Source organism: Camelus dromedarius, chromosome 1 (genome assembly GCF_036321535.1).
Source record: "Camelus dromedarius isolate mCamDro1 chromosome 1, mCamDro1.pat, whole genome shotgun sequence".
NCBI classification, from domain to species: Eukaryota; Metazoa; Chordata; class Mammalia; order Artiodactyla; family Camelidae; genus Camelus; species Camelus dromedarius.
This window is the reverse complement of record NC_087436.1, coordinates 78,382,899-78,410,493: the sequence shown is the minus strand read 5'-3', so window position 1 is coordinate 78,410,493 and position 27,595 is coordinate 78,382,899. Positions and strand designations below refer to the sequence as shown.

General features: G+C 39.6%; 1 protein-coding gene, 1 long non-coding RNA gene and 1 other non-coding gene across 3 annotated transcripts in view; 2 read left to right on the top strand and 1 right to left on the bottom strand.

Moving 5' to 3' along the window:
- The window catches only part of LOC116156510 (uncharacterized), a 156,368-nt gene extending 155,045 nt beyond the window's left edge, over positions 1-1,323 (top strand). The window contains exons 6-7 of the long non-coding RNA XR_004140355.2: positions 182-311; positions 688-1,323. This is a non-coding gene — a long non-coding RNA (uncharacterized LOC116156510). The remainder of the gene's footprint in view (positions 1-181; positions 312-687) is intronic.
- A 766-nt stretch (positions 1,324-2,089) lies between these two features.
- RASGEF1B (RasGEF domain family member 1B) overlaps positions 2,090-27,595 on the top strand; it is a 492,806-nt gene continuing 467,300 nt past the window's right edge. Inside the window, exon 1 of the mRNA XM_064485730.1 lies at positions 2,090-2,240. Coding sequence (XP_064341800.1) covers positions 2,172-2,240 — 69 coding nt within the window. The 5' untranslated portion in view covers positions 2,090-2,171. The remainder of the gene's footprint in view (positions 2,241-27,595) is intronic.
- On the bottom strand, positions 7,956-8,028 carry TRNAD-GUC (transfer RNA aspartic acid (anticodon GUC)). The gene has a single exon. It is a non-coding gene; the product is annotated as a tRNA-Asp (tRNA).

Below are 27,595 nucleotides of genomic sequence, written 5' to 3'. Positions count from 1 at the left end.
ATCTTGGTTTCAGCCTTGTGGGATTCTAAGCAGGGAACCCAGTTGAGCCCGCTAAACTTCTAACCCACAGAGCTGCAAGATAATGAATGGGTGTTTTTTAAGATGCTAAGTTGTGACAACAATAGAAGAAGAATACAGGTTGCATGCAGTAGCTACCTTTATTCTTATGCCTGTTTTGCAGATGAGGAAACTGAAGCACAGAGAAGACACTTGTCTGAAGTCTCACAGCTATTAAATATCAGAAGTGGGATGGAGGTAGTCTGTCCCCAGAGCCCACAGTCTGTCACAGCAACACAGTGCCTGAGACGTTTGTGGGTACTCATTGCGTATTAATTTTCCTTCTCGTCTCTTTTTAGTGTAGCTTAGAGGGCACCCAGCTGCCACATTTCTCGATTTTGCCGCTGGTGGGTGTCTGGTGTTATGGCACTGGGTTTGGGATAAAGATTGCATACTTGGAGCATTATTTTCATTCATGGGAGTAGGTCTTTTTATAATATAACAAATCTGAATATTTCATAGGCCATAGAATACAAAAGGTAAAACCAGAGATTTCAAAGAAACTTTATGTTTTTGATGATCTCTTTACTGTGAAAAATACTTGATTAAAAAATAGTCTGAGACGCACTGAGCTGATATAGTCAAATTAATTTACACCTTTTCTTCCCATTTTCTTTCCTAAACTCACAGTGAGTTTGCTGTACCAGCTAGAATTCCTGAATGAGAATCAGGAAATCTGGACCCAGCTATTCATCGCCATCCATCCAACCATCCATCTTCGATTCATGGAGTCAAACAAGCATTTGTAGAATGCTGCTATTTGCCTGGAGTGTCTCGAATACAATGTGACTTGATGAAGTAATACAAACTTTTCTAGTTCTGCTTCCTTGCATTTAAAACTAGGCGATTTGAAAAACCTTTCTCTAGGGTCTCTCTATTAACAAATGAATGCTTTTTACAGTTCTTGTATGTGCTGACCTCTGGATTTGACAAAGGAGCACAATGTTTCAAAGTCCAGCCTGGGCACCACCTGCATCAGAATCTGCTCAGTGAAAAAGCAGATCCTGAGGCTGCCCCAAACCTTCTGAATCAGAAACACTGGGAGTTGGGGCCCAGGACTTCTGGTTTTAACCAAGTTCTCCGGGTTATTCTCATGCACACTTAAAGTTTGAAAGGATACGAAATAAAGATATAACATAGGCTCTGTGTCCTAAAAATATCTCCCTTATTAAAAGACAAGCCTTACAGGTTTGGAAAGAGAAACAGGGCATACCTGCGTGTATCGGTCACCTGGCCGTCTCCCCCACCCCACCGGAACCTGCGACCCCAGCCAAGGCTGTGATTATGGAGCGCATCTGGCCCAGCTCCTGTGCCTGCAAAGTCACCTTCCCCCTTCTGGGGCTTACCTGTGCCTGCCCCATTCAGTCACAGGGGTTAAGGTGAGAACGTGTGCGGGAGTTCCCCCTCCCAGGCTTCGGGAGCCTTCCGTTTCCCAGAGGGAGGGTGGGGCTGGCGCAGGCCGCCCGGGAGCCCCTGCGGGCAGCTCGTGCTTTGCAGCGGTAACCCGCCGGTCAGCCCCGGCCTGAGGCAGCCTTTTCCACCTCCTTCGGCGCGGAGAGGGGAACTGGGGAAGCGGGTCACCCCGGCCGGCCCGGTAAGCAGACCCTCCCGGCCTTCGCCTCTAGCTCTCCCGCGGAGCGTCAGGCCTCGGCCACAGCCGAGTGGCGTGGCCGAGGCGTGGTGCCCGGAGCCGGGCCGCCAGTGCCCGCGCCTCTGCGCTCTGCCCGCCGGTGCCCTTGCCGGCGCGCGGCGCCCGTCCTGCGGCGCGTTGGCCCTCCCGCCACCCCCTCGGCGGGGCCCTTCCCTTTACTCTGGTGATAGTGACATTCAGCGGGAAAGGCGAGCGCAGACGGCAGCGCCCCGCTCCCGCGGCGCGTGCGGCTCGGGCGGTGGACCTGGCCGCGCGCACTCGCACCCCGCACCCCGGGCGGCGGCGGCCCGGCAGCCGGCGCGCTCGCCCCCGGCCCCGCCCGGGCCCGGCCCGGCCGCGGGCAGCCCTCAGCCCCGGGCCGCACAGACCGGCCGGCTGCGGATGAGACCTCGCCGCTCCGGCTCTCGCGCAGGGAAAGGACGGATCCGGCGCCTCGGGAGAGACCCTGCCTCACTGCTCGTATATGGCAAAGTTTCTCGCCAAGCTCTTGGGCTGCACGTTGCCGAGCAAGGGCGCCTCTCCCATGTTTGAGGTAGGTGGAGGGTGTGTCCCCGCAGCGACGGCCGTCTGCGGTGGCCGGCGACCCCTGACTGAGGCCCTGTACCTTCTCACTTGCTTGCTTTCCACCTGCAAGTCTGGGGTGGGGCAGGGAGGATGGTCGGGGGAGACCAGAAGCCCGGGAGCCTGAATTCTTGCTTCCCTGGATTCAGTGAATCTTTTTTTTACTCCCTTCTCCAGTTGACAGGTCAACACGTTTTCTGTCAATCTGGACGAGTTTTGCGAGTTGCTCTTTACCTAAAATACCACGAATGTCCGAAAATGAGGGGTATCCTGCCGTCCCTCTTTGGTGCCTAATATGTTTTTCCTTTTCACCTGAAAAAAAAAAAAAAGCAATACGTGCAAGCTTTCAGAAGGTTCCCACCTTCCCGCCTTCTCTACTCCCCTCCCCCAATCTCCAGCACACCGCAAACTCCGTTGAAGTTAACTCATTTCTTCTTCTGGGAGTGAGATACATTGGGGACGAGAAGGGTTAAAATGCCAAGTCAGGTGAACAAATCGCAGTTCTGAAGGCAGGTCCATCTAATTGCTCACACCTGTCTGAGGTGGCGGTGATGCTGCTCTAAGCATCCCTGCAAGGGGTGGTTTATGAGAATGCTGGCTTGCTTCCCCTCCTGGGGCCGAAGGTGGCATCAACTGCTTTATAGGAAACCTATATTGGCCACTCAGTGGGGACAGATTCACACTGTGCAGAGGCAGCCTCCCAAACCCCCAGCTCCGAGTGGGAACAATGTGTATCTTTTGTCTCTGTCTACTCCTGGCCTCCCCTAACAGACTGCCTGACTACTGACTACTGGGCCTGGACCAGAGGAAGGTGGCTGTGGCCAGGTTAACCAGTGCTGCAGCGTGTGCCTACCCGGCACTCCTCCCTCAGTCCTAGGCCTCAGACAACTTTCCCTGCCAGACCCAGGTTGCTTCAGGAGCTGCCTCAGCCCTCTGTCTGCAGTTTCCTGACCAGCTAGAGAGAAACCAGACTGAAATACCTGGGTACTTGGTAGCCTGAAATCTCAACAACTGTGAGGAGCCGGGAGAAGTAAAAGTTGTCCAGGACTGCAGATAAAATTAGCTACTTCCTGTGGCACATGGCATCTCTGCCCATTTGCTTCTCTGTGACGTAAATGTTAGGCAGCATCTGGGGGTCGTTCTAGAGACCTGAGATACTCCTTTAAAATTGCTTTTCTCCTTGGCTTTCTCTTCACTTGTATTTGGATTTTTGTTCTTAAATTACCAGATCCCATGCCGAGCAATTTCGGTTGTATGTGCTGCTTTTGGGTTGTATATTTTTGCCTGTTTTATACTCCAGCCAATTGATGCCCCACCTTGATTTCTTAGAACAATTGGCTCCCAGTCATTGCTGGGAGGAGGGGGCCTCAAAAACTAGTCACAGACCTATTTTGACAGTTGAGAAAATGAGTGGCTGTTTTGTCTTTGAAGAGCTCTAGGGAAAGGGAATTCGGTGCTTGGTAACTCCTTACATCTTGCTCTGTGTTATTTTAATAACAAACTTGAGGCAGGCGCTGCTGTAGCATCTGCTCTCTCCTTTCTACAGATGATTGATTCAGTGTTGGCTGAATCAACCCCAAATACTTCACCCGGGTATCACTTTTAATCACTGTTGCTGGAAGTGTTAAGTGATCATCCGTTTCCTACCTGTGGGGGAAAACCTTTGCTCCCAGAGAAATGAGTAACTGAGTCAGTAATGTGTTTCGAGAATGCTTTCTGCTCAGGCAATAACACCCTTCAGCACACTCTTACTCATAAATGAAGAGGCAGTTGTTGAGAGCTCTCTGCATCTGGGAAGGAGAGAAATGTGTGAGAAAGAGGTTCTTAAACCTTTCTAAATATTCATATCCTAAAAGTGGAGGCAGTGCTAGGATGTGAGAGGATTTTAGGCAGCTTTTCATTTCCACCAAATGCTCTCATTCTAACTTCGGAGGTTACCTTTAGTTTCAGGGAGATCAAGAGTGGAGATGGATGTTTTCACAGCGCGTGGTCTTTGGTTTCATTTTGGTCAGGAGGTGGGCCAAGAATGTAGTTTCTCCCTGCACAGGCCAAATAGGCTTGCACAGAGGAGATTCTGCCTGAAAGAGTACTGAGTCCCGATGGGACCTCTTGTGTGTTTGCAGTTGTCTGACAACTGGGTGACAGGTTATGGAGAACATGGGAGCAAAAAGTCACTGTGCTTGAAAGACGTCGCCCGTGCGTGCTCTGCTGCGTCATCTTCAGAGGCTAAGGACGGATGGTGTGCGTTTGAAACACAGGATGTCTTCATGATCTTTTTGTTATCCTTTCCTTCTTCTTTGTCAAGTATTTAAGTTTACAAACCAAGTCTTTGAGAAGTAATTTTAAAATTTCAAGAAAAAGCAAAGGATGCCAAGTTTACCCCAGCCGCATCAGTGCCCTGAGCACCGGGCTAGATGTTTGGAATGATGTTGGCGCCCCACCAAGGCAGGGCCCCTGCAGAATGAGTGGGCTTGCTGGGTATCCAGCTGTCTAGAAAGGTGGGGCTTGCTGAGCACACAGCTAGGGGTTTCAAACCTAGCAGGTTCTGCTTATATGTGTCCTGTGTGCTTGGGTGGATGGATGTCTGGCCCTGGCACCCATACCTTCGCCTTTAAGCTCTGGTGTATTATGAACCTGTCTCCCTCCTCCAGCCTCAGTGTTGCTTTGCGTTGTACCTCAGGGCTAGTAGTGATGGGTCGGGCTCCAGGACAGGAAGTGACAGAATTACATAGTCAGAGGTGATGGCTTTTTCTTCTTCCAGGCCTCTCTTCCCTCAGTCTACAAACCTGCATTTTTAATCCTTCCATCCTTTGTCATTTAATGGTGGGGGGACCTTTCAGCAGCCCTGCTGGACAGAACACATCTGGCTCCACAGAAAAAGGCTGTCAGCTCCACGCCCACTGTTCATGGATGTGGTCTCTAGAATTGTTGCTCCTCGTGGATATTTACTTATTTCCACATTCTCTTTTCTGATCCCACCAGTACTTCTGCCTCACTGCAACTACAGCTTTATTTAAATTTATCCATAATACATAATAACTATCACTTATTGCCTTCTCTGGGCCAGGCATTATTCCAAGGGCATAATATACCTGGTATCAGCTATCCTCTCAATAGTTTCACAGTATAGGTGTTAACAGCCATGTTTTCCAGATGGAGAAAATTAAGGTTTAGAGAGTTTAGGTAATTTGCTTAACGCCACTCTGGTAATATGGGCTACCGTGAGGATCTCAAGGTTCACCTCCCTCAACTCCTCAACTGTGGTGACTTGGTGTTTAGGGTTTTGCTTTGTTTTGCTTTTTGTGTTCTACCTCAGCTTCCTTTCTAGATGTACTCTTTCTCTTTGGAAGTAGGAAAGGCAGCCCCCCACTCTTTCAGTTTCTTTCTTTCGTTGCTTCACTCTCACTGTGGTACCACTGGGATGGCATAAGTACCTTACTCCTGGAAGGGTTCAATCCAAGGTTGACTGAACTCAGAGGGATTGTTAAGGGAAAGATTCAGGGTCAATCGTGGTGACCCTTCACAGGCAACTTCCATCTGTGGAGCATTTCCTGTATGTTGTCCTGTCTTACTCTCCTATAATATTGAGAAGGAAGTCGTGTTGTCGTCCCTGTTGCAGAAATGAGGAAGCCAAGGCTCAGTCATTACATGAATTGTCCAAGGTCACTACCTACTAAGGGTCTGATCTGGGAGGTAAATCCTGGACTCTGATGTGGCATGCCTTGCCAGCCAGCTGGGATTGATTTACCTCATCTTTTTCTTGCCTCTGATCTCTGTCTCACCCACTCTGTCTTTTGGACTATAGCCAAAGTCATCTTCCTTAATAGCCCAATTCAACACAGTATCCCATTTATAGATCCCAGATCCTTTGGTGGTTCACCATTGCATGCAGGTTCAGCAGGGTGCATGATTCCCCTCGACAGTGTATTCCTACCTCATTTTCTTGTCCAGTCTTACCTTCCTCCTCTTATCTTTCCAGTATTCCAGAAACTTTAGTCTATTCCGATTTCCTGATCATGTCCTCTCAACTCCTGGCTGTTCCTCTGCCTGGAATATTCTTCCCCTAATATTCACCTATTGATGTCTCTCCTTTCTTCAGCTCAAATCTTATCTCCAGATCCACCCCTTGGGCATCATCCAGCTCCCCACACAGGCCCACTGATGTTAGTTGTGTTTGTTTCTCTATGAGACCTTGGACAACTTTCTCTTGTAACTTCTCAGTGCTTCAGTTTTCTGTGTTCAATGGGGATAATAGCAGTGCTGAATGATAACAGCAGGGCGGTGAGGGCCAAATGAGTTAATGCCTGGAAAGTACTTGGAATAGGGCTCAATGCATGGTATTTGCTGAGGTTCCTGCCTGTGTGTCTCTGACCTCTTCAGCCTCAAGAGCTGAGTACTTTTTCCCCTCATAGCACCTAGCAGAGGATTTTACACATAGTTTTGCACCAGATAAATGTCTGATGGGTTGAACTGATCTTTCATTCCTGAAAGTTCATGACTTTCTTTGCCCTTGAATTATTTGTTGCTTGTCAGAAATTCCAATTTAACCAGCATCTGGTATTTTTATTTGCTACATCTGGCAACCCTGTCTTACCTTCTTCCTCTTCCCCTCAGCACCCAGCTCCTAGAGACCAATCCCTCTCAGCTGGGGAAGACTTGTCCCCATCCTTCCCTCTTTATAGCTACTGTGCCAGAGGTCCTGTCCCAGGCCAAGGGTACCACCTCTAGGGACTTGCAGCCGAGCAGCTGTCTATACCCAATGCCTGACTAGTGAGCAGGCTTGATAAGTGATGATAAAGCTAGCAAACTTCCCACTCCAAGTGCCAGAGCTGTGGCTGAGAGAGGCGTATTACTGGCATTCTGTTTATTCATTCTTCACGTGTTCGCTGGTTCACTCAGTCATTTACTCATTTAACAAATGTTAAATGCCAGCTTTGTGCTAGATGCCCCATGGAAGCCTTGCTAAGAGACATTCAAACAGTTATGGCTGTGACCCACAGTCAGAAATATCTTTTACTTAGCAATACTGAATGCACATAGCTATTTATACCTATAACTCTGAAATTAAGTTTCAAGAATAATACTTTTCCTTATGATGGGGATGTACTCTGATGTATGCAATTCTGTTCTTTCCTTTCCGTTCCATTTCGTCCATTCTATTAAGAATTAAACTGGGAAAGACTCACTGAATTGATTTCATGAGTTGTGACTCATAAATTGAAAAGCGCTGCTGTATGGGATGGTAAGATTCTATTTGCACAGAACAGTTTGTATCACTTCATTATCCCCAAACTGTACTTGCACATTACTGTACTATACATTGGGGGATTTTTTTTTTTGGTCTATCTTGGGAAGCCAGTCACCATGCAGAACATTATTTTGGGGGGAGAAAATATTTTCAGAGTTTTAAACATCTAACTTACCAAATAACTTTTGATGAATATCCTGCCTCTAAATTGGGTAAAAGGTTTGGTCAGGTTACATGGGCATATTTCATGACATGGTTTTTTATTTTGAACACTGTACTCAAATTTCAGTTTATTTCTCTCTTTGCATCTGGTAACAACAAATTTGCTCCATGGGTTGGATTGACTTCCTAGCCTACATTTAGTGGGTCTTTCCATTTATATATATATATATATTTGTTGTTGTTGTTGTTGTTTTATTTTTTCTTTTTTTCCCTTTAAGAGAGGCACTGGTGATTGAACCCAGGACCTTGTGCATGACAAGCACATGTTCTACCACTGAACTATACCATCCACCCCCTCCAGTTATATATTTTAATTGACCCTATCCCTTCCCCCTTGAAGGGAGTTATGCTTTGAAGCAGTTTCTTCCCTCTAATTTGCCTGGTGAAGATCTTGATTTTATCCATTACAATGAGCTCCTTTGTTGGTTTAAATGAATCTTGCACACTCTCATCCACTTGATCATTCTGATCGGCTTCAAGCATCTAAAGGATGAACCATGTGGTCTGGCTGTTTTGAAAGCAAATAACTTGGATGAGTGTGGCGGTAGCTTCAGTGATTGGATGTTGGTGGATGATCATAAAGGATAAGTTTACTTTAAGAATAATAGCTCCTGTTGCCACAGCTGGGATTCCTATGAGGGTCATTTGAATTTTAAGCTAATGGGTACTGAGTTTGCCTTTTAAATTTACCATTCAGTTGATTTGAGGGCCAACTGGATGTCTCTACCACATCTGAGCCATTATATACACACGGGCAACTCTGCTTACCTTTTGTGTTAGCTGCTTTTAAACCCTGCATGTGGTCCTAAATGCACGCATTTCACTTATAAGAATATTTGGTCCCATTATGATTACATCTGTCTAATGGCTGCGTGCTGAGAAACTGTTACATGATTTTCTCCTTTTTTTGTATTTTGATAAGGAAAGGCTGGTGTTTCACATCTGTCAGATCGCCAGTGCTGGCTGCATGTCACAGGGAGCAGGGTTAGGAGCTTAACTCTTTGGTTTATTTCCTTCTGCTTAGGTCTTTTCAATTTGTAGTGATGTTCTTGTACATTATGAATTTCTACTTTGCAAATCTTTGATAAGACACAATAGGTCTAGTAGTGATGTTTATATTAGGAAAGCTCTACCTACTTAGAGTTGCCTATGGAAGTGGCCTATAAATAAAAGTACAACTTTAATTTGAATTTTGTGAGGAGTAAGGACTGTGCTTTCCACCCTTGGAGAGTCTTAAAAGTATTCTAGGCCTATTTCTCCAAATACCTATAGTATATTAACGATATTCTATGTCTCTTTCAAACCTCTACATTTTCAAACCAAAACAGAGGACTCATCATCCTGCTCCCACGTGAAACCCACTTCTCCTTCTAACTCCATCGTCAGCCAAAAGCCCCACACGTCCACATGTCTTTTTTTTTTTTTTTTACTCAGAGTAGCATTTTGGTACCATCTTTCCTTCCTTCCTTTTCTTTTTCCTTCGTGAACAGTTTGTCAGTGACTCCTGTAGATTTTTTCTTGCCTTTATGGCTTTCTTTTTATTCCTACTAGTCATCATCCACTGACCTGACAAGCATTTATTGAGTATGTGCTATGACCAAGCTCTGGTGGGGTCTGTAGGGGATTTCTCCATAAGCCCCTAATTAGCTTGCTTCCCTGAAGTCTCCCTCCTCGCCCCTTTTCCTGGATGCGCTGCTAGTGTACCACAGAGCCTTTTCATTGTTACTTTCCTGTGTGAGAGTCTTCATGACTTTCTATTTCCAAAGGCTCAGGGCTCTAAATTCTGCCTAGGTTGTTTGTAAGGTATTCACTTAAGTGTCTCACCCTGCCCACCCAACTTTGCTTCCTGCCGTTGACTTCCTTCAGGGATCCTCCCGTGTCGCTTCTTGCCCTGTGCCTTTGTTTATGCTCTTTGTCTATCCTGCTGTGTGAGGACCTCTCCTCATTCTTTCCATTCTTCCTACCTAAACGCTATCGAATCTTCAGAGCTGTAGTAAAGACCCAGCCCTTCATGAAGCCTTCCCTAAATAAAGCAAAGAGGCTAGGAGTACACAGGCTGGCAAATCAAATGCTAAGATTGACTTCCAATCTTAGCTCCCTCACTTCCTAACAATGTGCCCTTAATTAAGTAAATTACTTGCTTGTGTCTCACTTTTATTTTCTGCAAAATTAAAATGATAATAGTAGTTATCTTACTGAGTTGTTATGAGGATTAGATAATTCAAATAAAATACTTAGCATAGTACCTGGCATGTGGTAATTGACAAAAATAAATAATAATAATCATTATAGTTACTATAACATACATTTTCACCTTGATCCCCATACCCTGAGTATTCTCTCTTCTTTGACTATTTTAGAACATACCTTATACTTTTCTGAATTCTCTACAGTGCTGAACACAATATAGGTGCTCAATCAATGCTTATTAATTTTGAAAACATGCCATATACTGTTTTATCAAAATCTGGGAACTGACTTATTTCTGCATATATTTAATTGTATTTCATGGAAATATGACAGCCACTGTCCTTCAGTGACTTGCCCCCTCATCTGTGGGATGTATGTTGATGCTAACTTAGGCTGCAGTTGGATGAATGATGACAATGCACTTTTACATGCAACTGTGGCAGAAGCAGGACTTGAAAAATGTGCCAGTTGTAAATGCCATTTAAATGGAATTCGACCATAGATTGCAATACAATTAAACAAAGCGTATTTTTAATTTTTCAATTGGTTTGCAGAACATGTATCCTCAAAATAGGTCAAGTGAAGCAAATCCATGCCATAAGTCAAGATTTTAGTCCTCAGACTTTTATGTTCTAAGCTGTTGATGGAGAATTCTGGCTTAAAGTCAGGTTAGATTATTCCGAAATTAATTTACTCCAAAGAACATTTACCCAGTGGGCTGCCTTATCATTTCCAGTGGGAAAGAGGCAGTAATGATGCCCTGCTTCCCTGGAAAACTCTGTTAGATGGACTGAGAGCATGGGAATTTACTGTCATGGAGATTATTTGAATTTGGTTGAAAGTCTAGTGAGGATGCCTACAGAGAGGCACATGGGCTGAAAACTAAAGAGAGTCAGCGTTATGAATTGCAAAGAACCTATACCCGGAGCCTTAAGATCTGGATTCTGAGCCTGGCTCATCTCCTCACTAGCTGAATGCAACTGGAGGAAATCTCCTTACCTCTCGGAGTGTCAATTTTCATAGCTCTAAATTGCAAGGATCAATACTTGATTTGCTTTACTCACAGAAATGATGTGAGGCTCTAGTGTGGTAATAAATGTGAAAGTCCTTTATGAAATATCAAGCATTATACAAATGTGAATTGCCATCACTGGTCCTGTGATGAAGAGGACAGAAACATAAGGTGTATACTTGGCATCCTGGGCAAGCAGGGACCTGCTGGCCAGTGGGCTATTCGGGATGGTATGAATGATAAAGAAGAGAATTGCTTCTGTTTGAAAGATAGAGAAGGAAATATGAAGCAGTCATAATTTACAGCTAGAACTTTGACCCTTGTGTGATAACCCCTGGGATCTCTTTGTATCCAGAGGTTTCCTTAGGGAATAATGCACTTTTTGATAACTAAACTTGAACTAAGTTTATGAATGAAATTCTATCAACATGGGGGAAGGAATGCAGATAGCGGTGACAGAAGGCAAATTGCAGGGAAGGACTGCTGGACCAGACTCAGAAAGAGGGTCTCAGAGTGTAGGATTATAGATTGAAGAAACATATAGTGGCTGTTGTTTGAATTCACTCCCTATTCCCTCTGTCCCCCTGAGTCTACCCTGTGCCAGGAAAAAGAGTCTGACATACAATGACTCAAGCAACCTTGTTATGGGGCCATTTCCGAGAGTAGAACTCAGAGGAGGGAGCCTTTTCAATGCAAGGGGAGCACTGATGGTCTGGCAGGAGCAGAACAGACACCCAGACAACCTGCAGCCAGCACGGTCTGATAGGTGTTTGGACTGGTTTGAGAGCTCATATGATGTAATTTCCTCCAGAGGACACCTACTGATACCAAAGGAGGAAGGGATCCTTGGAAAAGAATCTGATGTGCTCAGAATGGGGATGGAATTATGTAGCTAGCAAAACTGGGATATAAGTGATAAGGTGACTTCATTTGTAACCACATTTGGGTACATAAAACTGGCCCCATATTATCTTGTCAATTTCCTTCTTTCCTATTCCATTTTTGAATTAGGGTAGGCCTTTTGTGAAATCTAACCCCCAAGCCATTTTTTTTTTTGGCCCAACAAGCTTATTCTTGATATTTATTTTAACCAAATTTCATGTGTGTTAAAATGTATTGTGTGTCTGTTCAGAGAAGGTGGGGTAGTGTGGGAGAGGTCAGACCACATGCATAGCCACACAAAGACAGAAAGACACAAAGACATACAGTGACTTGATCCTGGAATGGCCATGGTGATTGAACCACATCATAATCAGTGGTTAAAATGAATCCAGAAATCTCACTGATTTTACTTACCAACTTTGCTCCAAAACCTTAAATGTGCTTATGTATGTGAAACCAAGCTCATGGGCCACTTCTCAAGGGTTAACAGATTGAACTTCCTTGCCTTTTGAGTTTCCCTTTTGCCTCCTTCCTCTCCTCTAGTTTAGGGAAGTCCTTTCTAAGAGTCTGTGACATAGCTGTGTGCAATTTTCATTTTTTCCATCTCACTCTGCAAATAGAAACTGATTTCATTTTTTTCTCATGTATAAAGAAATAGTGCATCTGATTTCACAGGCCAGAAAAAAATGATTGGAAAGCATCCAGCCAGACCCTAGGGAAGCCCCTAAAATTATTCTCTACCTTATGGACTGTCCAGATTGTTTGTGTGTGTGGCTGGGGAAGATGAGGGCAGGGAAGAGGGATTTGGGAAATAAAATTTTCTTGTGCCCAGATGCTGTGAGTGAGTCAGATGGCTGGGTGAGTACCCTGATGCCGACTGTGATTTTTAGGAGTCCATTTGCTCAGTGCCAGGTTGGATGTCCAAGCAGCTGGGTGGACCCTCGGGGGTTCCCAGTTAATGTAGCTCCCTGTCTCTGCATGTTGTGTGGACTTCCCTTATGTGCGACAACTTCTTGGATAGGTAGAGAGACTTTACTTGGCTTACCTTGGATTACATCTTTGATTTGGAATTACTGCACGTTAGAATGACCAAGAAATCTGCCCTCACCTAGCAGAGTTGATGGATAAGAGACAATAATAGCAGCTCTTTAGAATTCACCAAAACACCTCACATACATAATTTTATTAGAAATGGAGAAACAGTAGGGGGTTATTTTACTCTAGTTACAGATGGAAAAACAAAGGAACAGGGAATTGAGAAATATTAGCTATTGGTAAATAGCTTGGGTTTAAAATTGTCCAATAGCCTTGCAGATAATAAAAATTATTTATCACCTTTTCCTATATATGTCATTCTCAATAGAATTTAGAAGATAGCACTATAAAAACACCATCAATTGAAATCACGAATTATGAAATGCTTTGAAAATCATAAAATAGTGCAAAAAATTTGAGGTATCTTGCCTTAAATACAGTTTGGAATAATACAAGGTATACCTAAATGCCGTAAAATATTAGTAGTGTTATTTAAATGAAAAATTCCATTATTAGTAAAGGTCCTTCCCATTTCTGGCCTTGCAGATGAACATGATAACAAATGGGAGCAGCTTTGATGATCTGTTTCCGAAATTATTTCCAAGGCCTTCTTTGTCCCACAAAATTAGCATAAATCCCACCTGCCATCTCAAACCATCCCCATCTCTTCCTTCAAGTTCCTTAATCACTAGATGAAGAGCTCCCAAGCCAAGATCTGTAGAGAACAAATTGGTTTTTCTCTCTAGACAAACTATTCCTGAGGTACAATATGTTGGAGTGATTGCCCAGGATTTTATGTCACATGGGGTCTCCTTGCTGCTGGTGGAGAGAATAATCAACAAACTTTTGGCACAGTGCTTTGAGATTTTGAAGCACTTTGATTGAGTCCTCTTAAAGAGCTTTGAAGCACTATCATCCTCACTTGACAGATTAGAAGCCGAGGTTCAGAGAGATAAAGCGAATGTGAATGTGCCAAGATAACCATCACCAGGAAGCCATGGAGCTAAGACTTCAACTCCACTCTTTGTAGGGCAAGCTAGGTGTTAACTGTGATGCCCTCACCAGTGTAAGGAAGCATCCAAGACTCATATACATTAATCATCTCTGTAATGACTCTTCCACCATCAAGGCAAAGGCATGGCCCTTCTCACTCCCTGTATCTTTGTTGATACTGAAGGCTTCCATTAATGATTATCTTCTAGAATTTGTGCTAAATCTCTACTTTCACTTGTCACATTATTATGTGACCACAGACAAGTTACTTACCTTCTCTAAGCTTCAGTTTCTTCATCTGTAAAAACAAAGATGGTGGTTATTATGAGGATTAAATGAGAAAACATGTGTAAAGTATTAAGCACTCTGCCTGGAACATAATTAACATTTGATGTTACCTTTCTTCTGCTTATTTTAAAAAATTTTCCACTTCATGGTTGGGCTTGATTTACATTTTAGCCTAGTTCTTCCTGTATTAATGTTTTGGAGGTCAGGTGAATATTGAGTGGGCATGTGATGAGAGTGGGAAAGGCCCAAGAGAAGGCACCTACTGTATATTTTCTTCTTGGCTCACGTGAAAACCAAATAAGATTCCATAGCACTAGTGGTGATAAAAGATTGGTTTGATGATTTTTTCTGGGTAAGTAAACTGGTGTTTACTTTTCTTTCTGCAGTGTCTTGCCTATCACATACTCTGCTATGTTGATTACTCATTGAACAAGTTTTTTTTTTTTTTTCTGGTGTGGGAGGTGATTAGGTTTATTTATTAATTTTTAGAGGAGGTACTGGGGATTGAACCCTGGACCTTGTGCATGCTAAGCATGCGCTCTGCCACTTGAGCTATACCCTCCCCCTTGAACAAGTATTTTTTAAATTCCAAGTATATGCCCTATTCATGTGGTTCCTTACAAAAGGAACAAGACATGGTCTCTTCCCCAAGTTCACGTGAAGAGATTTAATTTCTAAGCACAAAAACAGAGGACTATTCTGAGCTGATGCCTGGTAGGAAGCTACTATGCCTATTCCAGTGAAAAGATTTTATAGGCTCTTTCCCCAGAATCCTTCCAAGTGCTGTGACAACCATTTAAAATATTTTCCAAAAGAAGAAGTTGACTTTAGAAGAAATTCTGTTTTTCCAGATTGGTATTATAAATAGGCAGAATAAGTTATCCTTTGTGGTTTACCACTTTCCAAGACACAAGAAATGGTGGTGGAAAGGTGGGATTATGTCTGAGGTCACATCAGATGTAAAACCTTTTTAAAACTATACCTCTTTATTGGATTTTCAGATTTTGTTTCATAGTGCCTTAGGCAAATTACTTTCCTCATATGTAAAATGTTCTAAACAAAAATATCTCACTGGGCTTCCATGCAGATTTCATGAAATATGATGTGAAAGCACTTAGCATAGGCCTTGGCACATGTTAGCAAGTTAGCAGTATTTTAGTATCCAGTTAGCAATCTTTTTCTTTTTACATTGATGAATATGCTCTTTGTCTTTTCTAGACCAGAGGTTTGAATTAAGTCCTCCTTTTGAAGCCTCTCCTCCTGTTATCCACTTTTATTTTGGAACATTTCAGTATTGTCTACAGCTCAGCATGGCTCTACATAGCCCATCAAAGAGTTAATAATGCTGTGCTTCAACCTTTCCAGTTTGCTAGAGCTACTTAATCAGGGAAATCATTGTGGCTCTTTTTGTGCAACTCATTGATGTCCAAAGCAACTAATTAGAGAGAGGGAATATAGAAAATCAATCTTTACTAACATTGACATTTCTTCCACTTTAAGCAATTGGTTTGCTTACATTCTTTGTGAAAACCTGTTGAGATCTAAAATTACCCTTGATGACTACATTAGAGGGTTCTAATAGGTTCTTGGTGTTAGAATAAAGATTTTCTGAACATTAAATACATAGCCAGGGTTTGGAAGGGATCCAGCATATTACAGGAACTCACTAGACAGTAGTTTGTACCACGACAACATTAAAGAACCTTTAGGCAAAGATGGGACTATAATTCTGTGAGTCTAGCCTACTTAGAGAAAACAGGATTGTGTTAGATCTGTTTCTCTTTGCACCTTTAGTTCTTGATCTTTCTCCAGGAAGTTAAGCTGTATGAAATACATCTACAGAGTTGGTTTAGCCTCAGCATCTAATTGACTTTGACCAGTGGGGGACATTGGTTAGAGACTGTAGGGAGTGGAGATTGTGAAGGCAAGATGTTTATTACCCTGACTTGCTATTTGCAAGTCACCTTGATCTGGCTGTGCCTAAGATCACAGCTCCTATTTAAGGTGGTCCTCTCCATGTAGCCTGCCTGCCTCTAACTTCTGTGACTCTCCTTTTTCTCGCTACTTTAATGGGGGGTAATTGGGCATGCTTCTAGCCCCAAGACATTGTACCATGCCTAATGGTTTTCTTATACCCTTCTAGCATCTTTGTAAAATTTTACTGAACTTTCCTTACATTACCCAATTTGAGTATGTCATCTGAGTCCTCCTAGAACCCTGAATGATTGAGGAACAACAGCAACTTCCTCTTGAAAGATCACTGTATGAATTACTGGTCTGTAAAAAATTCTGCCAATTCACAAAAATGGTGTGTGCCTCATTACATATTCAGGTCAAAGTGGGTGAATTCACAAGAATGATATATAAGATGTGGCTTTTGTTGGTTGTGACTGTGGTTACATGGAATGTCATTTGGGTTGAATGAGATATTAGAGTGTCAGTAAATGCCAGAATCTTAAAAGAGTAGAGCCTTTAGAGATGGAGTGGGAGGCTGAATGCATTGCATCTCAACTTTGTAACTTGCAGGTGAGGAATCTGAATGGCCAAGAAGTTAAATGAGTTGCCCAAGGTCAGATGATTATAGTGTGTGAACCACGTCTTGTGTCTCTAAGGTTAGTAGTTGTTTTAGTGCTCCAAACTGTGGAAAACAGTTAAATTTAGTTTCCATGAAGCAGAATACTTTGTTCAGCTTGCAATGAACTAGAAATGTGCTTGAGCACGGTGTTGTGAGTTTTGATTTGTCTTTAACCAGGAAATTAAGTGCAAGAGAAGAATTTCAGTTTATAATAATTCGTCTGTCACATCAGTTTAGCCAAATAGAATAATGTAACAATGATGTTAACATTGTTTTAGAATTGGTCTATTGGTAAGGGAATTTTTTTGCTTTATAGCACTTTTAGTTTCAGAAAATATAATTTATACTTGTACTGAGTGATGGATTATAAAAATGCTCAGAAAACAGTCCTAATCCCTGTATGTATTTCATTATCAAAAGAGTTTTTGGGGTGCTGATCTCTCCTCACTGTTTCATGCTAGAAAATATTTGATTTTCTATTTTGTATGTGGAGTGTATACCCTGAGAATTGATGTAGTTGTTATATGAAAGGTGTCAGTGTTTCTGCCCTTAAGATAGTAACAACCTAATGCTGTTTTATGGGTAGAGAGGATAGAGGTATATGCAAGGTATATGGGATAGAGATTATATCCAAATGGGAAAATAAACAGGATAAATTTCCTGCTTAAGTCAGCTGTTGGGAAGAGCTGCAAGATAACCCCTTCAATTAAAGTGTAAGCCCCTGAAATCACAGGTAAGAACTTACATTTCTTCCATAGTCTCTTCTGCCTCTTTTCGTGGTGAGCAGAAAGAATGATAATTACTTAGTAAATATTTGACAAATAAATAAGTGAAACAATGATAGCTGTTCTTGTAGCATTTCAGGAGTAAGAAAGGGAGTTTGGTCTAATCTGTTGTTTTATCTAGTTCGTAATTGCTAGGCTAGGTGGCTCACACATTGGGAGTATTACTTTGGTATATACATTGTGTATGTGTGCCATTACTTTTTTTTTTTCTGTTTAGGTTTGCATATAGAAAATTGGATTGTTAATTCAATCTTATCTTTTTAATAAATTAAAAAGTGAAACTGTTTAGGTAAACAAATCAATAATAGGTTGATTTAAATCAATTTTTACTATGAGACATCAATTTTCTTATACATAAAACCTAGAAAATTAATAAATATAAGCTGTTTATTGGCTTCAGTTTTTGTGCTTTGATCCGTAAAAAGTGACTCACATCAGCTAGAGATGTTAGTTTTCCTTGTACCTCTGTAGTGTGCTAGGATGATCTTTGCTTTGAATCTGCTTTCCTGGATAATGCTACACATTGCTATATTACATGCATATTTTAGAATTTCGAACTATTGGTTTTGTCCCTGTGTGGTGCAAATACATGCCATTCCCTTTAAAACATCATAAATTGGTCCTTTTTTTCTTATATCAATATTGGCTTAATTATCTTTTGAATGGTAGAACTTTCAGAGAAACAGTTCTGTTGAAAAGATAGCGATCATCTATATGCTTACCCATATGTAAAAATTATATTTTGATAATGACATTTCCTCCAAACAGAAAGTTAAGTAGAAATTTACACCATAGTCTATGGGGTGAGTACTCAGCATTCCTTATTGCTCTTCCTATCAAATTAGTTCTCATTTGACTCCAAGGTGGAGGAATACAAATCTGCAGGTTGCAGACCTCAGACTGGGCCATATCTGTGAGTAGGGGGGAGTGTCTGTATGCATATATCTGTCTCTTTTTCCTTCTTCCTGTCTTCCTTGTAAAATAGTAAGGACCAGGGATACTTTGCACTTAAAAAATGCACAGCTAACGACCCCCTCTTTCCCTCCCCCCCTTTTCTTTCTTTTTCTTCTGTATTGTGAAAGTAGAAAGCTGTTCCTCAGAAGAGGTCCAGCAAACTTTCTTGCTCTCTCTGAATTCACTCTCTTCATTCCACACTGTAACAAATATTGAGTTACTGTCCTAGCAAGCAGCTCAACATTAGCAGTGAGAAGAACTGTGTTTATTTCTTCACTGTTGTGTCTCCTGCATATAACAATGTTTCCCAAATAACAGGCTTGTAGAATTAATACACATATAAATAAATTCATAAAACCATACCATACCTTTTTCCACAGACCTTCTTCTTTCCCTATCACCAAGGAAACTTGAAAAATTTCTGCTATATAAATGTAAATACTTAAGGATATAAGATACCTTTCCGATGAACTCCTTTCCCCTTTTTCTTTGGCCTTGAGGACTTACATATTTGACTTTCCTTTAGCCTGACTTCATTTGCTTTCAAATATTGAGATGAATAGACAGAGACATTAGAATGTGATTTTGCCCATCTTTGGGGAAGGCCCTGGACCTTAAAATGTCTTAGGATGACTTTGGTTGTAAATTCTAAGATATATTATGATAACAACTTTAACATTGTTTAAATTGATTAACAATATTTTAATGTGTGTGACATTTTTAGTTGATATAGTCGAAACTGTTCATTATTTTTAAGTTACTAGGATTTAATTGAAGAACATAAAATTTAATATACTTTTACTTCACATTTTTGTTAATTTTTTGTGTGTTTATTTATGCCTTTTGAAGCATTTTTTGGTGTAAGTCTTCAATCACTATTAATTGGAACACTTGTGTAATAAATACAGATTTTCTTCACAAGGCAAGTTGTTTCTGCTATATTCCAAAATGTTCATAATTTTGAAAGGTGGTTATAAAAAAATCAAAATGAAAAAATTTTCTTATTATCATAAACACCATATTAACTTGAAATATTAAAACCATTTGTGCACTTTTGCTGCATTGAGTTTTAAAACAACACCATTGGTTTTTTCTGCTGGAGTCTGTGACCTTGTCTTACTTGTAACTGTCCATGGTGCTGAAAGCATTCTGTCTTGTTAGACATAGTTACAAAATGATGGGAACGTGAGAAATTTTCAGACTAATGCCCCCATATTCAGTGAAGAATTATAGAGAGGTGAACTTACTTACCTAATTTGATATAATTTATAGTGGCTGATCAGGACAAGAATCCATGTGTTTTTTTCTACCTCGCGAGGCTGGCAAACCTGTCTTCAAACCTAGAGGACCCCGTAGAGTTAAATGCACAAAATGCTAGAGTTCAATTTGAAAGAGCAGTTTCTGCATTGTGAGTCTTAATAAACCTTTTGGATACAGAAAATATATAGTTTTTTTCTTGTTCGGTACACTGATGAGATTTCATCAGCTTGTAACAACTCTAATGGTGAGAGCTATAAACCCATTTGGAAAAAAATTTTTTAAAATTCTGAATCATTTCTCACATTTGAGTCTTTTGAAAGTGTTCTTAAAATTCTGACTTGGAGTACTTTCCAGATATGAACAATTACCTCATTATCTTAGGACTAACTATTTAAATTCAGTGTCCACTCACGGTTTAAAAAAAAACTTTGGGGAAAGATAGCAAGACATAGAAGAATAAATCTTGAGACTTCTAAGTAAAAATTCTGAGATAGAATATGAGCCACCCTTATGAATCATGTTTAGAAAAATTTTATCTGGTGAAGTTTTTATTTCCCTTCCTAATAGTTTGAGATGCTACTTAGTTTGTTCTTGCACATTGCATTACTAATTTTATTTTTCCCATTATTTTTGTCTTGGTTTGACTGTCTTTTGGAAGGATTTGAAATCTGTTTTGGTACCTCTGTTGAAAAATTAATAAGATTACTTGTATTTTATTTAGAATATGGGGAAAATTTTAGAACAATTCAGACATTTTGTCTTCCAAATGTAGGGAAAATAGCAAAAAAATCCCTTAATTTAAACTTATGTTTTCATTGTATTATGCAAGTGCATACAATTTACTTTTTTGTTTCTTGTTTATAATATTCTTTTAAAAATTGAAGTGCATTTGATGTACAATATTATATAAGTTACAAGTGTACAATATAGTGATTCGCAGCTTTTAAAGGTTGTAGTCCACTTATAGTGCTTATAAAATATTGGTTATATTTCCTGTGTTGTATAATATAATCTTGTAGTTTATTTTATACATAATAGTTTGTACGTCTTAATCCCCTATACTGCCCCTCTCCCTTTTCCTCTCCTCACTGGTAACCACTAGTTTGTTCTCTGTATTTGTGAGTCTGTTTCTTTTTTGTTATATTCACTAGTTTGTTGTACTTTTTAGATTCCACATATAAGTGATATCATACAGTATTTGTCTTTCTCTATTGACTTTTTTCACTTAGCATAATACCCTCCAAGTTTATCTGCATTGTTGCAAATGGCAAAATTCCATTCTTTTTATGGCTGAGTAGTATTCCATTGTGTGTGTTGTGTGTGTGTGTGTGTGTACCACATCTTTCTTTTATCCATTCATCTGTTGGTAGACACTGAGGTTGCTTCCATTTGTTTGCAACTGTAAATAATGTTGCTATGAACCTTGGAGTACATCATACTCTTTACTCTTAACTGTACTAGAAAAAAATTAATTTGTTACATTGTACTGATTTATCCTTCTTAGCTTGTAATTTAGTTTGTTTAAAAAGAAACACTCATTTTATAAAAGCTTTATTGGGATATAATTGATACACAGAATTTTGCTCTGAAAGTGTACAGTTGCTGCACAGTATACAATTTGATAGATTTTGACATATGCATGCACATGTGAAATTATGATAATTAAGGTAATGAACTTATCCATCATTCCCAAAAGCATCATTGTGTCTGTTTATAATCACTTCATCTGTTCCTTACCCCTCACCTGTACCCATAGGCAACCACTGATTTGTCTTCTGTCTTTATGGGTTAGTTTGTATTTTCCAGGGTTTTGTAACAGTGGAACCATACTGTTTGTACTCATTTTTTCTGTGGTTTTATCTTGTTCTTTCATGTGGAATATATCTGTTTCTTCATTTTCCTTGACTCTCTGGGCTTGTTCCTATGCATTAGATGAAAATAGCCACCTCCCCCAGTCTTGAAGGAGTGGCCTTGTAGGAGATAAACTTTATCATTCAACCTCACCCTAACTCTTGGTCCTCTCTCAAACCTTTGTGATGTCCAAACAGCTTACTTTGTTTTTACTGGCTCCCAGTAGTTGAGGATGTGCCAAGACTTGTCAGTGTCTCAAAAAGGAAGATCTAGTTAGCATGTAGATTCAGGCTATTTGGAAGCCAAACCCTCAGGCAGCAGCTTTTAAAGTTTGCAAATATACCTCTTTCAGGGGGAGACTGGAAGATGGGTGTTTCTGCCTGCTCCCTTTGCATTCAGACTTTGTACTTACTTTGTCTTGCTTTTTTCTCATTATTTTGTGATCAAGCCATGTTATTGTGTGTATCAATAGTTCATTATTTTTCTGAGAGTATTTTTTTGTATAAATATGCCATAACTGGTTTATTTATTCACCTGTTGATAGACATTTGGATTGTTTACAGTTTTTGGCTTTTACAAATAAAGTTGTTATGAATATTCCTGTGCAAATAGACATATACTTTTATTTCTTGAGTAATACTAGAAGTGGAATGGCTAGATTATATGGTAGGTGTTCATTTATCGTTTGAGGAATTGCTGAACCGTTTTCCTAATTGGTTGGCCTACTTTACATTTTCATTGGCAGTGTATAAGTGTTCCAGTTCCTCCACATCCTTAACTAGCACTTGGTATGGTCAACTTTTTAAATTTTAGCCATTTTTTAAAAATTGAAGTATAGTTGATTTACAATGTTTCAAGTGTACAGCAAAGTGATTCAGTTATACATATATATTCTTTTTCAGGTTCTTTTCTATTATAGGTTATTAGAAGATATTGAATATAGTTTTGTGTGCTATACAGTAGGTCCTTGTTGTTTATCTATTTTATACATGGTAGCGTGTATCTGTTGATCCCAAACTCCTAATTTATCCCTCCACTGTTAAGTCCGTATTGTTTACCTGTTTTATACATATTAGTGTGTTAATCCTAAATTCCTAATTTATCCCTCCCCCCATCTCCTTTGGTAAGTTTGTTTTCTGTGACCATAAATTTGAGTCTATTTCTGTTTTGTAAATTCATTTGTAACATTTTTTTAGATTCCACATACGATACTCGTCTTTCTCTGTCTGACTTACTTCACTTAGTATGATAATCTCTTGGTTCATTCATATTGCTGCAAATGGCATTATTTTGTTCTTTTTTATGACTGAATAATATTCCTGTGTGTGTGTGTGTGTGTGTGTGTGTGTGTGTGTGTGTGTGTGTGTGTCTGTGTGTCTCAAATCTTCTTTATCCATTCTTCTGTTGATGGACTTTAGCCATTCTAATAGGTGTGTAGAGGTTATTTCATTTTGGCTTTAATTTATGTTTGCCTAATGACTAATGATGTTGAACATCTTATCATGGATTTATTTGACATTCATATATCTTCTTTGGTGAAATGTCTATTCAAATAATTTGCCCATTTTGATTTTTTTTATTACTGAATTTTGAGAGTTCTTTATTCTGGTTACAAGTACTTTATCAGATAAATGATTTGCAAGTATTTTCTTCTAGTCGGTTCCTTATTTTTTTTATCCTCTTAACAGTATCTTGTGATAAGAAATTTTAAATTTTTATGAAGCTCAATTTACCATTTTTCCTTTTGTTGATCATGCACTGATATCATAGCTATGAAATATTTATTTAATCCAAGGTCATAAAGGTTTTTTCCTATATATTCTCATGGAAATTTCCCAGTTTTACGTTTTATATTTAGGTCATCTATCCATTTTGAATTAATTGTTGCACATAGTTAGAGGTATGAATCAAAGCTTTTGTGTATGTGTGTACAGATGCAAAATTATTCCTAACACTTGTTGAAAAAATGATCCTTTCTCCACCAAATTGCCTTTTTATATTTGTCAAAAATCAGTTGTCTTGAGAACTCTGTGTACTTTCTACTCAATTTTGCTGTGAACCTAAATCTGCTCTAAAAAATAGTCTAGAAAAAAAGAAAAGAGCAGCAAAAGGAAACAAAAATCAGTTGTTCACGTAAGTTTGTTTCTGAAGTTTCTGTGTTCCATTGATTTATTTGCCTATCTTTGCACTAATACCAAACTATCTTGAATACAGTAGCTGTATGGTGTCTTAAAATCTGATCCTCTCACTATGCTATTCTTTCTTAAAGTTGTTTTGGCTATTCTAGGTTCCTGGAATTGCCATATGAATTTTAGAATCAACTTACCAATTTTTATAAAAAAGCATGCTGGGATTTTTTTGGGGGGAGATCTATAGATTAGTCTGAGGATAACTGACCTCCCAACAATATTGTATATTCTGATCTATCAGCACGATGTATCCTCCCTTCATTTAGGCCTGTTATTTTTGTCAGCAACATTATAGCTTTCAGAGTATAGGTTTTGCATCTTTTACATTTTTGCAATGTGTATCTTTCATCTGATTTATCCCTGAGTATTTTGTATTTTTAATGTTATTATAAGTTGCATTGTTTCTTGAATTTTAATTTCTGATTATTCGTTGATTGTTTACAAAAATACAGTTGGTTCTTCTATATTTTTCTTTGATCCTGCAAAACTGCAACCTTCACTGCTTAGTTCTAGTTGCTTTTCTGTAGATTCCATTGTAGTTTCTACATAGGCAATCATATTGACATAGTTTTCTTTTGTTACTTTAAAGATGTTGCTCCATTGTCTTTTTCTGTATCCTATTTCCCATGAGAAATCTGCTGTCATTTTATATTTGTTCTTGTGTGTATAATGTGTTTTTTCCCCTGGCTGCTTTAAAGTTTTTTTTCTTTTGTTTTGTTTTTGTTTTTCTCTTTTTCTTATTGAAGTTTATTCAGTTACAATGTGTCAGTCTCTGGTGGACAGCATAATGTCCCAGTCATACATATACATACATATATTTGTTTTCATATTCTAAAATTTTTTTTCTTTATGTCACTGGTATGAGTAATTTTATTATGGTGTGCCTTGGTGTCATTTTCTCATGTTTCTTGTGCTTGAAGTAAGTGAGCTTCTTGGTTCTGTGAATTAATTTTAATTAAATTTATAATATTTTCATCAATTATTTATTAAATGTTTTTCACTCCCTACCTCCTCTTCTTTGGGACTCCAGCACATGCATATTAGACCTCTTGAAGTTGTCGCATGGCTCACTGACTCTCCATTCATTTCTAAAATTCTTTTTTCCCTCGGTGTTTCATTTTGAAAAGTTTCTATTAGTCTGCCTTCAATTTAATAATATTTTCTTCTACAATATCTAACCTGCCATTAATCCCTTCCAGTGTATTTTTGCTTTTAGATGTTGTAGTTTTCATCTTTAGAAGTTTTGTTTGGATCGTTTTCATATCTTCCTTATCTCTACTAAGTTTTTGACAATAAGAAATATAGTTTTAACAACTATTATAATGTCCTTGTCTGTTCATTCTAACAATTATGTCTGTTCTAGGTCAGTTTTAATTGATTGGGTTTTTTTCCTCATTAAGATTTATATTTTCCTGTTTCTTTACATTCTTGATAATTTTTGATTGGATTCCAGACATTGTAAATTTTGCCTTTTTGAATGCCAAACATTTTTGTATTCCTGAAAGTATTTTTGTGCTTTATTTTGGAATGCAGTTCAGTTACTTACAAACAGTTTATTCCTACCAGGTCTTATTTTAAAGATTTGTTAGGCTCACCTAGAAGTGTGTTAGTTTAAGGGAATTATTCCCCACTTCTGAGGCAGTCTTCTTCCCAGTACCCTACCCAATGATGCATTGTGATGCTTCCCTGTCTGCCTTGAGGGAACAGGCACTATTTGCAGTCTTAGGTGGACTCGAGGGTTGTTCTTTCTAATCCTTTTCGGTGGTTCTTTCCCCAGCCTCAGATCGTATCCTCATATTTATGTGCAAATTGGTACCTTGTTCAATTGTTTAGAGAGATCTTCTGCAGATCTCTGGAATTCTCTCTCTTTGAAAGTCTCTGCTCTTTGGTTCTCTGTTGTGTACATTCTAGCTGCCTTGGTCTCCCTAGACTCTCACTCTGCCTTTTCAGCCCAGGGAGTCTGCTGGATTCCCACTGAATTCCCTCTCCCTGGGCTGCACCCTGGAAGCTCTCAAGGCAGTATCCTGGCACAAATGTAGGCCTTGCCTTCTTTGTTTCTCATTTCTCAGGGATCACTGTTCTTAATGGCCTGCTATCCAGTGTCTTGAAAACCATTGTTTCCTATATTTTGTTTGTTTTTTTGGTGGTTTCAGGCAGGAGGGTATATCTGGTCTGTATTACTTCAATACTCATTTTTATTGGGGAATAATTATATGCTAAGCCATGTGCAAGATACAGTAAGTATAGCTATAGGAATTAAGTAGAAGTAATTTCCAGAGTGATAGGAGAAGGATACATGAAAGAACTCATGTTTGAAGGTTAAGTAGGATTTGGATATATACAGTGGAAGTCTCATATCCCTGAAGTCAGAAATAGTCCTCCTGTCAGAAAGAACTATGGAGGCATGAATGAGCAAAATTTTTGCTGTTGACTATTTTAAGGGAGCAGCCCACATATTTACCTCAAGGAATTTGTGTGTGTGTGTGGTTATCCATGTCTTTTAGATGGAAACTATTAAGAGATACAGTGAAATGTAAAGTTTGGCCATTTGGGAATATGTTATTTGTTAATACTAAGTTTTAATTTTCAACATCAAGTTATTTTACAATATGAATTTTTATTGTAAATAATAAACAAATATTAAATAAATGGGTTTGGAATCCAACAGATCTGTATTTGAACTGGCTTTGTCATTTATTAGCTGTGTTTCTTTAGACTAGTTACTTCTCTTAGTTTCAGTTTTCTCATCTTTAAAATGGGAATAATGATGGTTGTTACCAGGGTTAAGTGAGGTCATTCCTATAAAGTACTTGGAACAGAGCCTGGAACAGATTGAATGTTCCATAAATGTGGGTTGCCCTTACATGTTATACCACGAAGGTGAAATGTTATTTCTCTTTCTTGTTTTTCTCATAGACTTATATAGTTGGGAAAAAAAAAACAACTATTCAAATGTAATATTCCTCTATTCATTTCTTAATCTTCATTTTATTTCGTATTCTTAGTCTTTGCCTACATAATAACAAACATCTGGATAAAAAAATGAGGAAGTATTAGATTTGGATGAATGGATTCATCTTAATGGCCATACTGGATCAACCAGATGACCTTGCCTGAATTAACTGTATCTGTGTTTCTTTCCCCAACTTTTTATCTGGATCTTTTCTTGTTTTGTCTCTGTTATCCCTGTCCTGCTCAAGTTGGCATCTCCTCTCCGCAGTTTTTCTTCTGTGGATTTCCTTCTGGAAGGGAGCTTTGCTTGGTTAGTTTTGAGACTTTGTGGGAACCAAGCTCCCCCAGCCCCTTTAGATGTTGCTGAGAACCTCTTGCACTGCAAATGGGAATGTAATGAGTTCTTCTGAGTTTCAACCACTGTCTTCACATTGGCCCATGGTGCTTCCCCGTGAACACTTGCTGCCAATTTTGGGGTTTTCCTGTGCTCAGATCCATCAGATGCTCTTTGCTTCTTTCTCTTTCCTTGTGCATGGCAGGGGATACCACATGGTTCTTGTGGCTGCTGGTAGCTTATCCCCATCTGCTCATATTTTCAGGTTCCTAGGGAAATCTTATCATTTGTTTGTCACCATTTGATGTAAATATTGTTCATGAGTTTTTGGTTTTAGTATCCTGGTTGCTCTGTCTGCTTTTATGGGGGGATTTGGGGAGATTTAAAAACTATATTGTGGCTGTCATCATATTCCCAGAATTCCTCCCTGATCAGTGTGTTTTTCACATTTATCTCTCCATTTGAGATACAGCCAACAGTTTTCTGGAAGCTCTGACCCAAAGGTTAATGAAATGGAAACTAGATTGTGATAAAAGAAACTAGCCTAGCTGGAGGT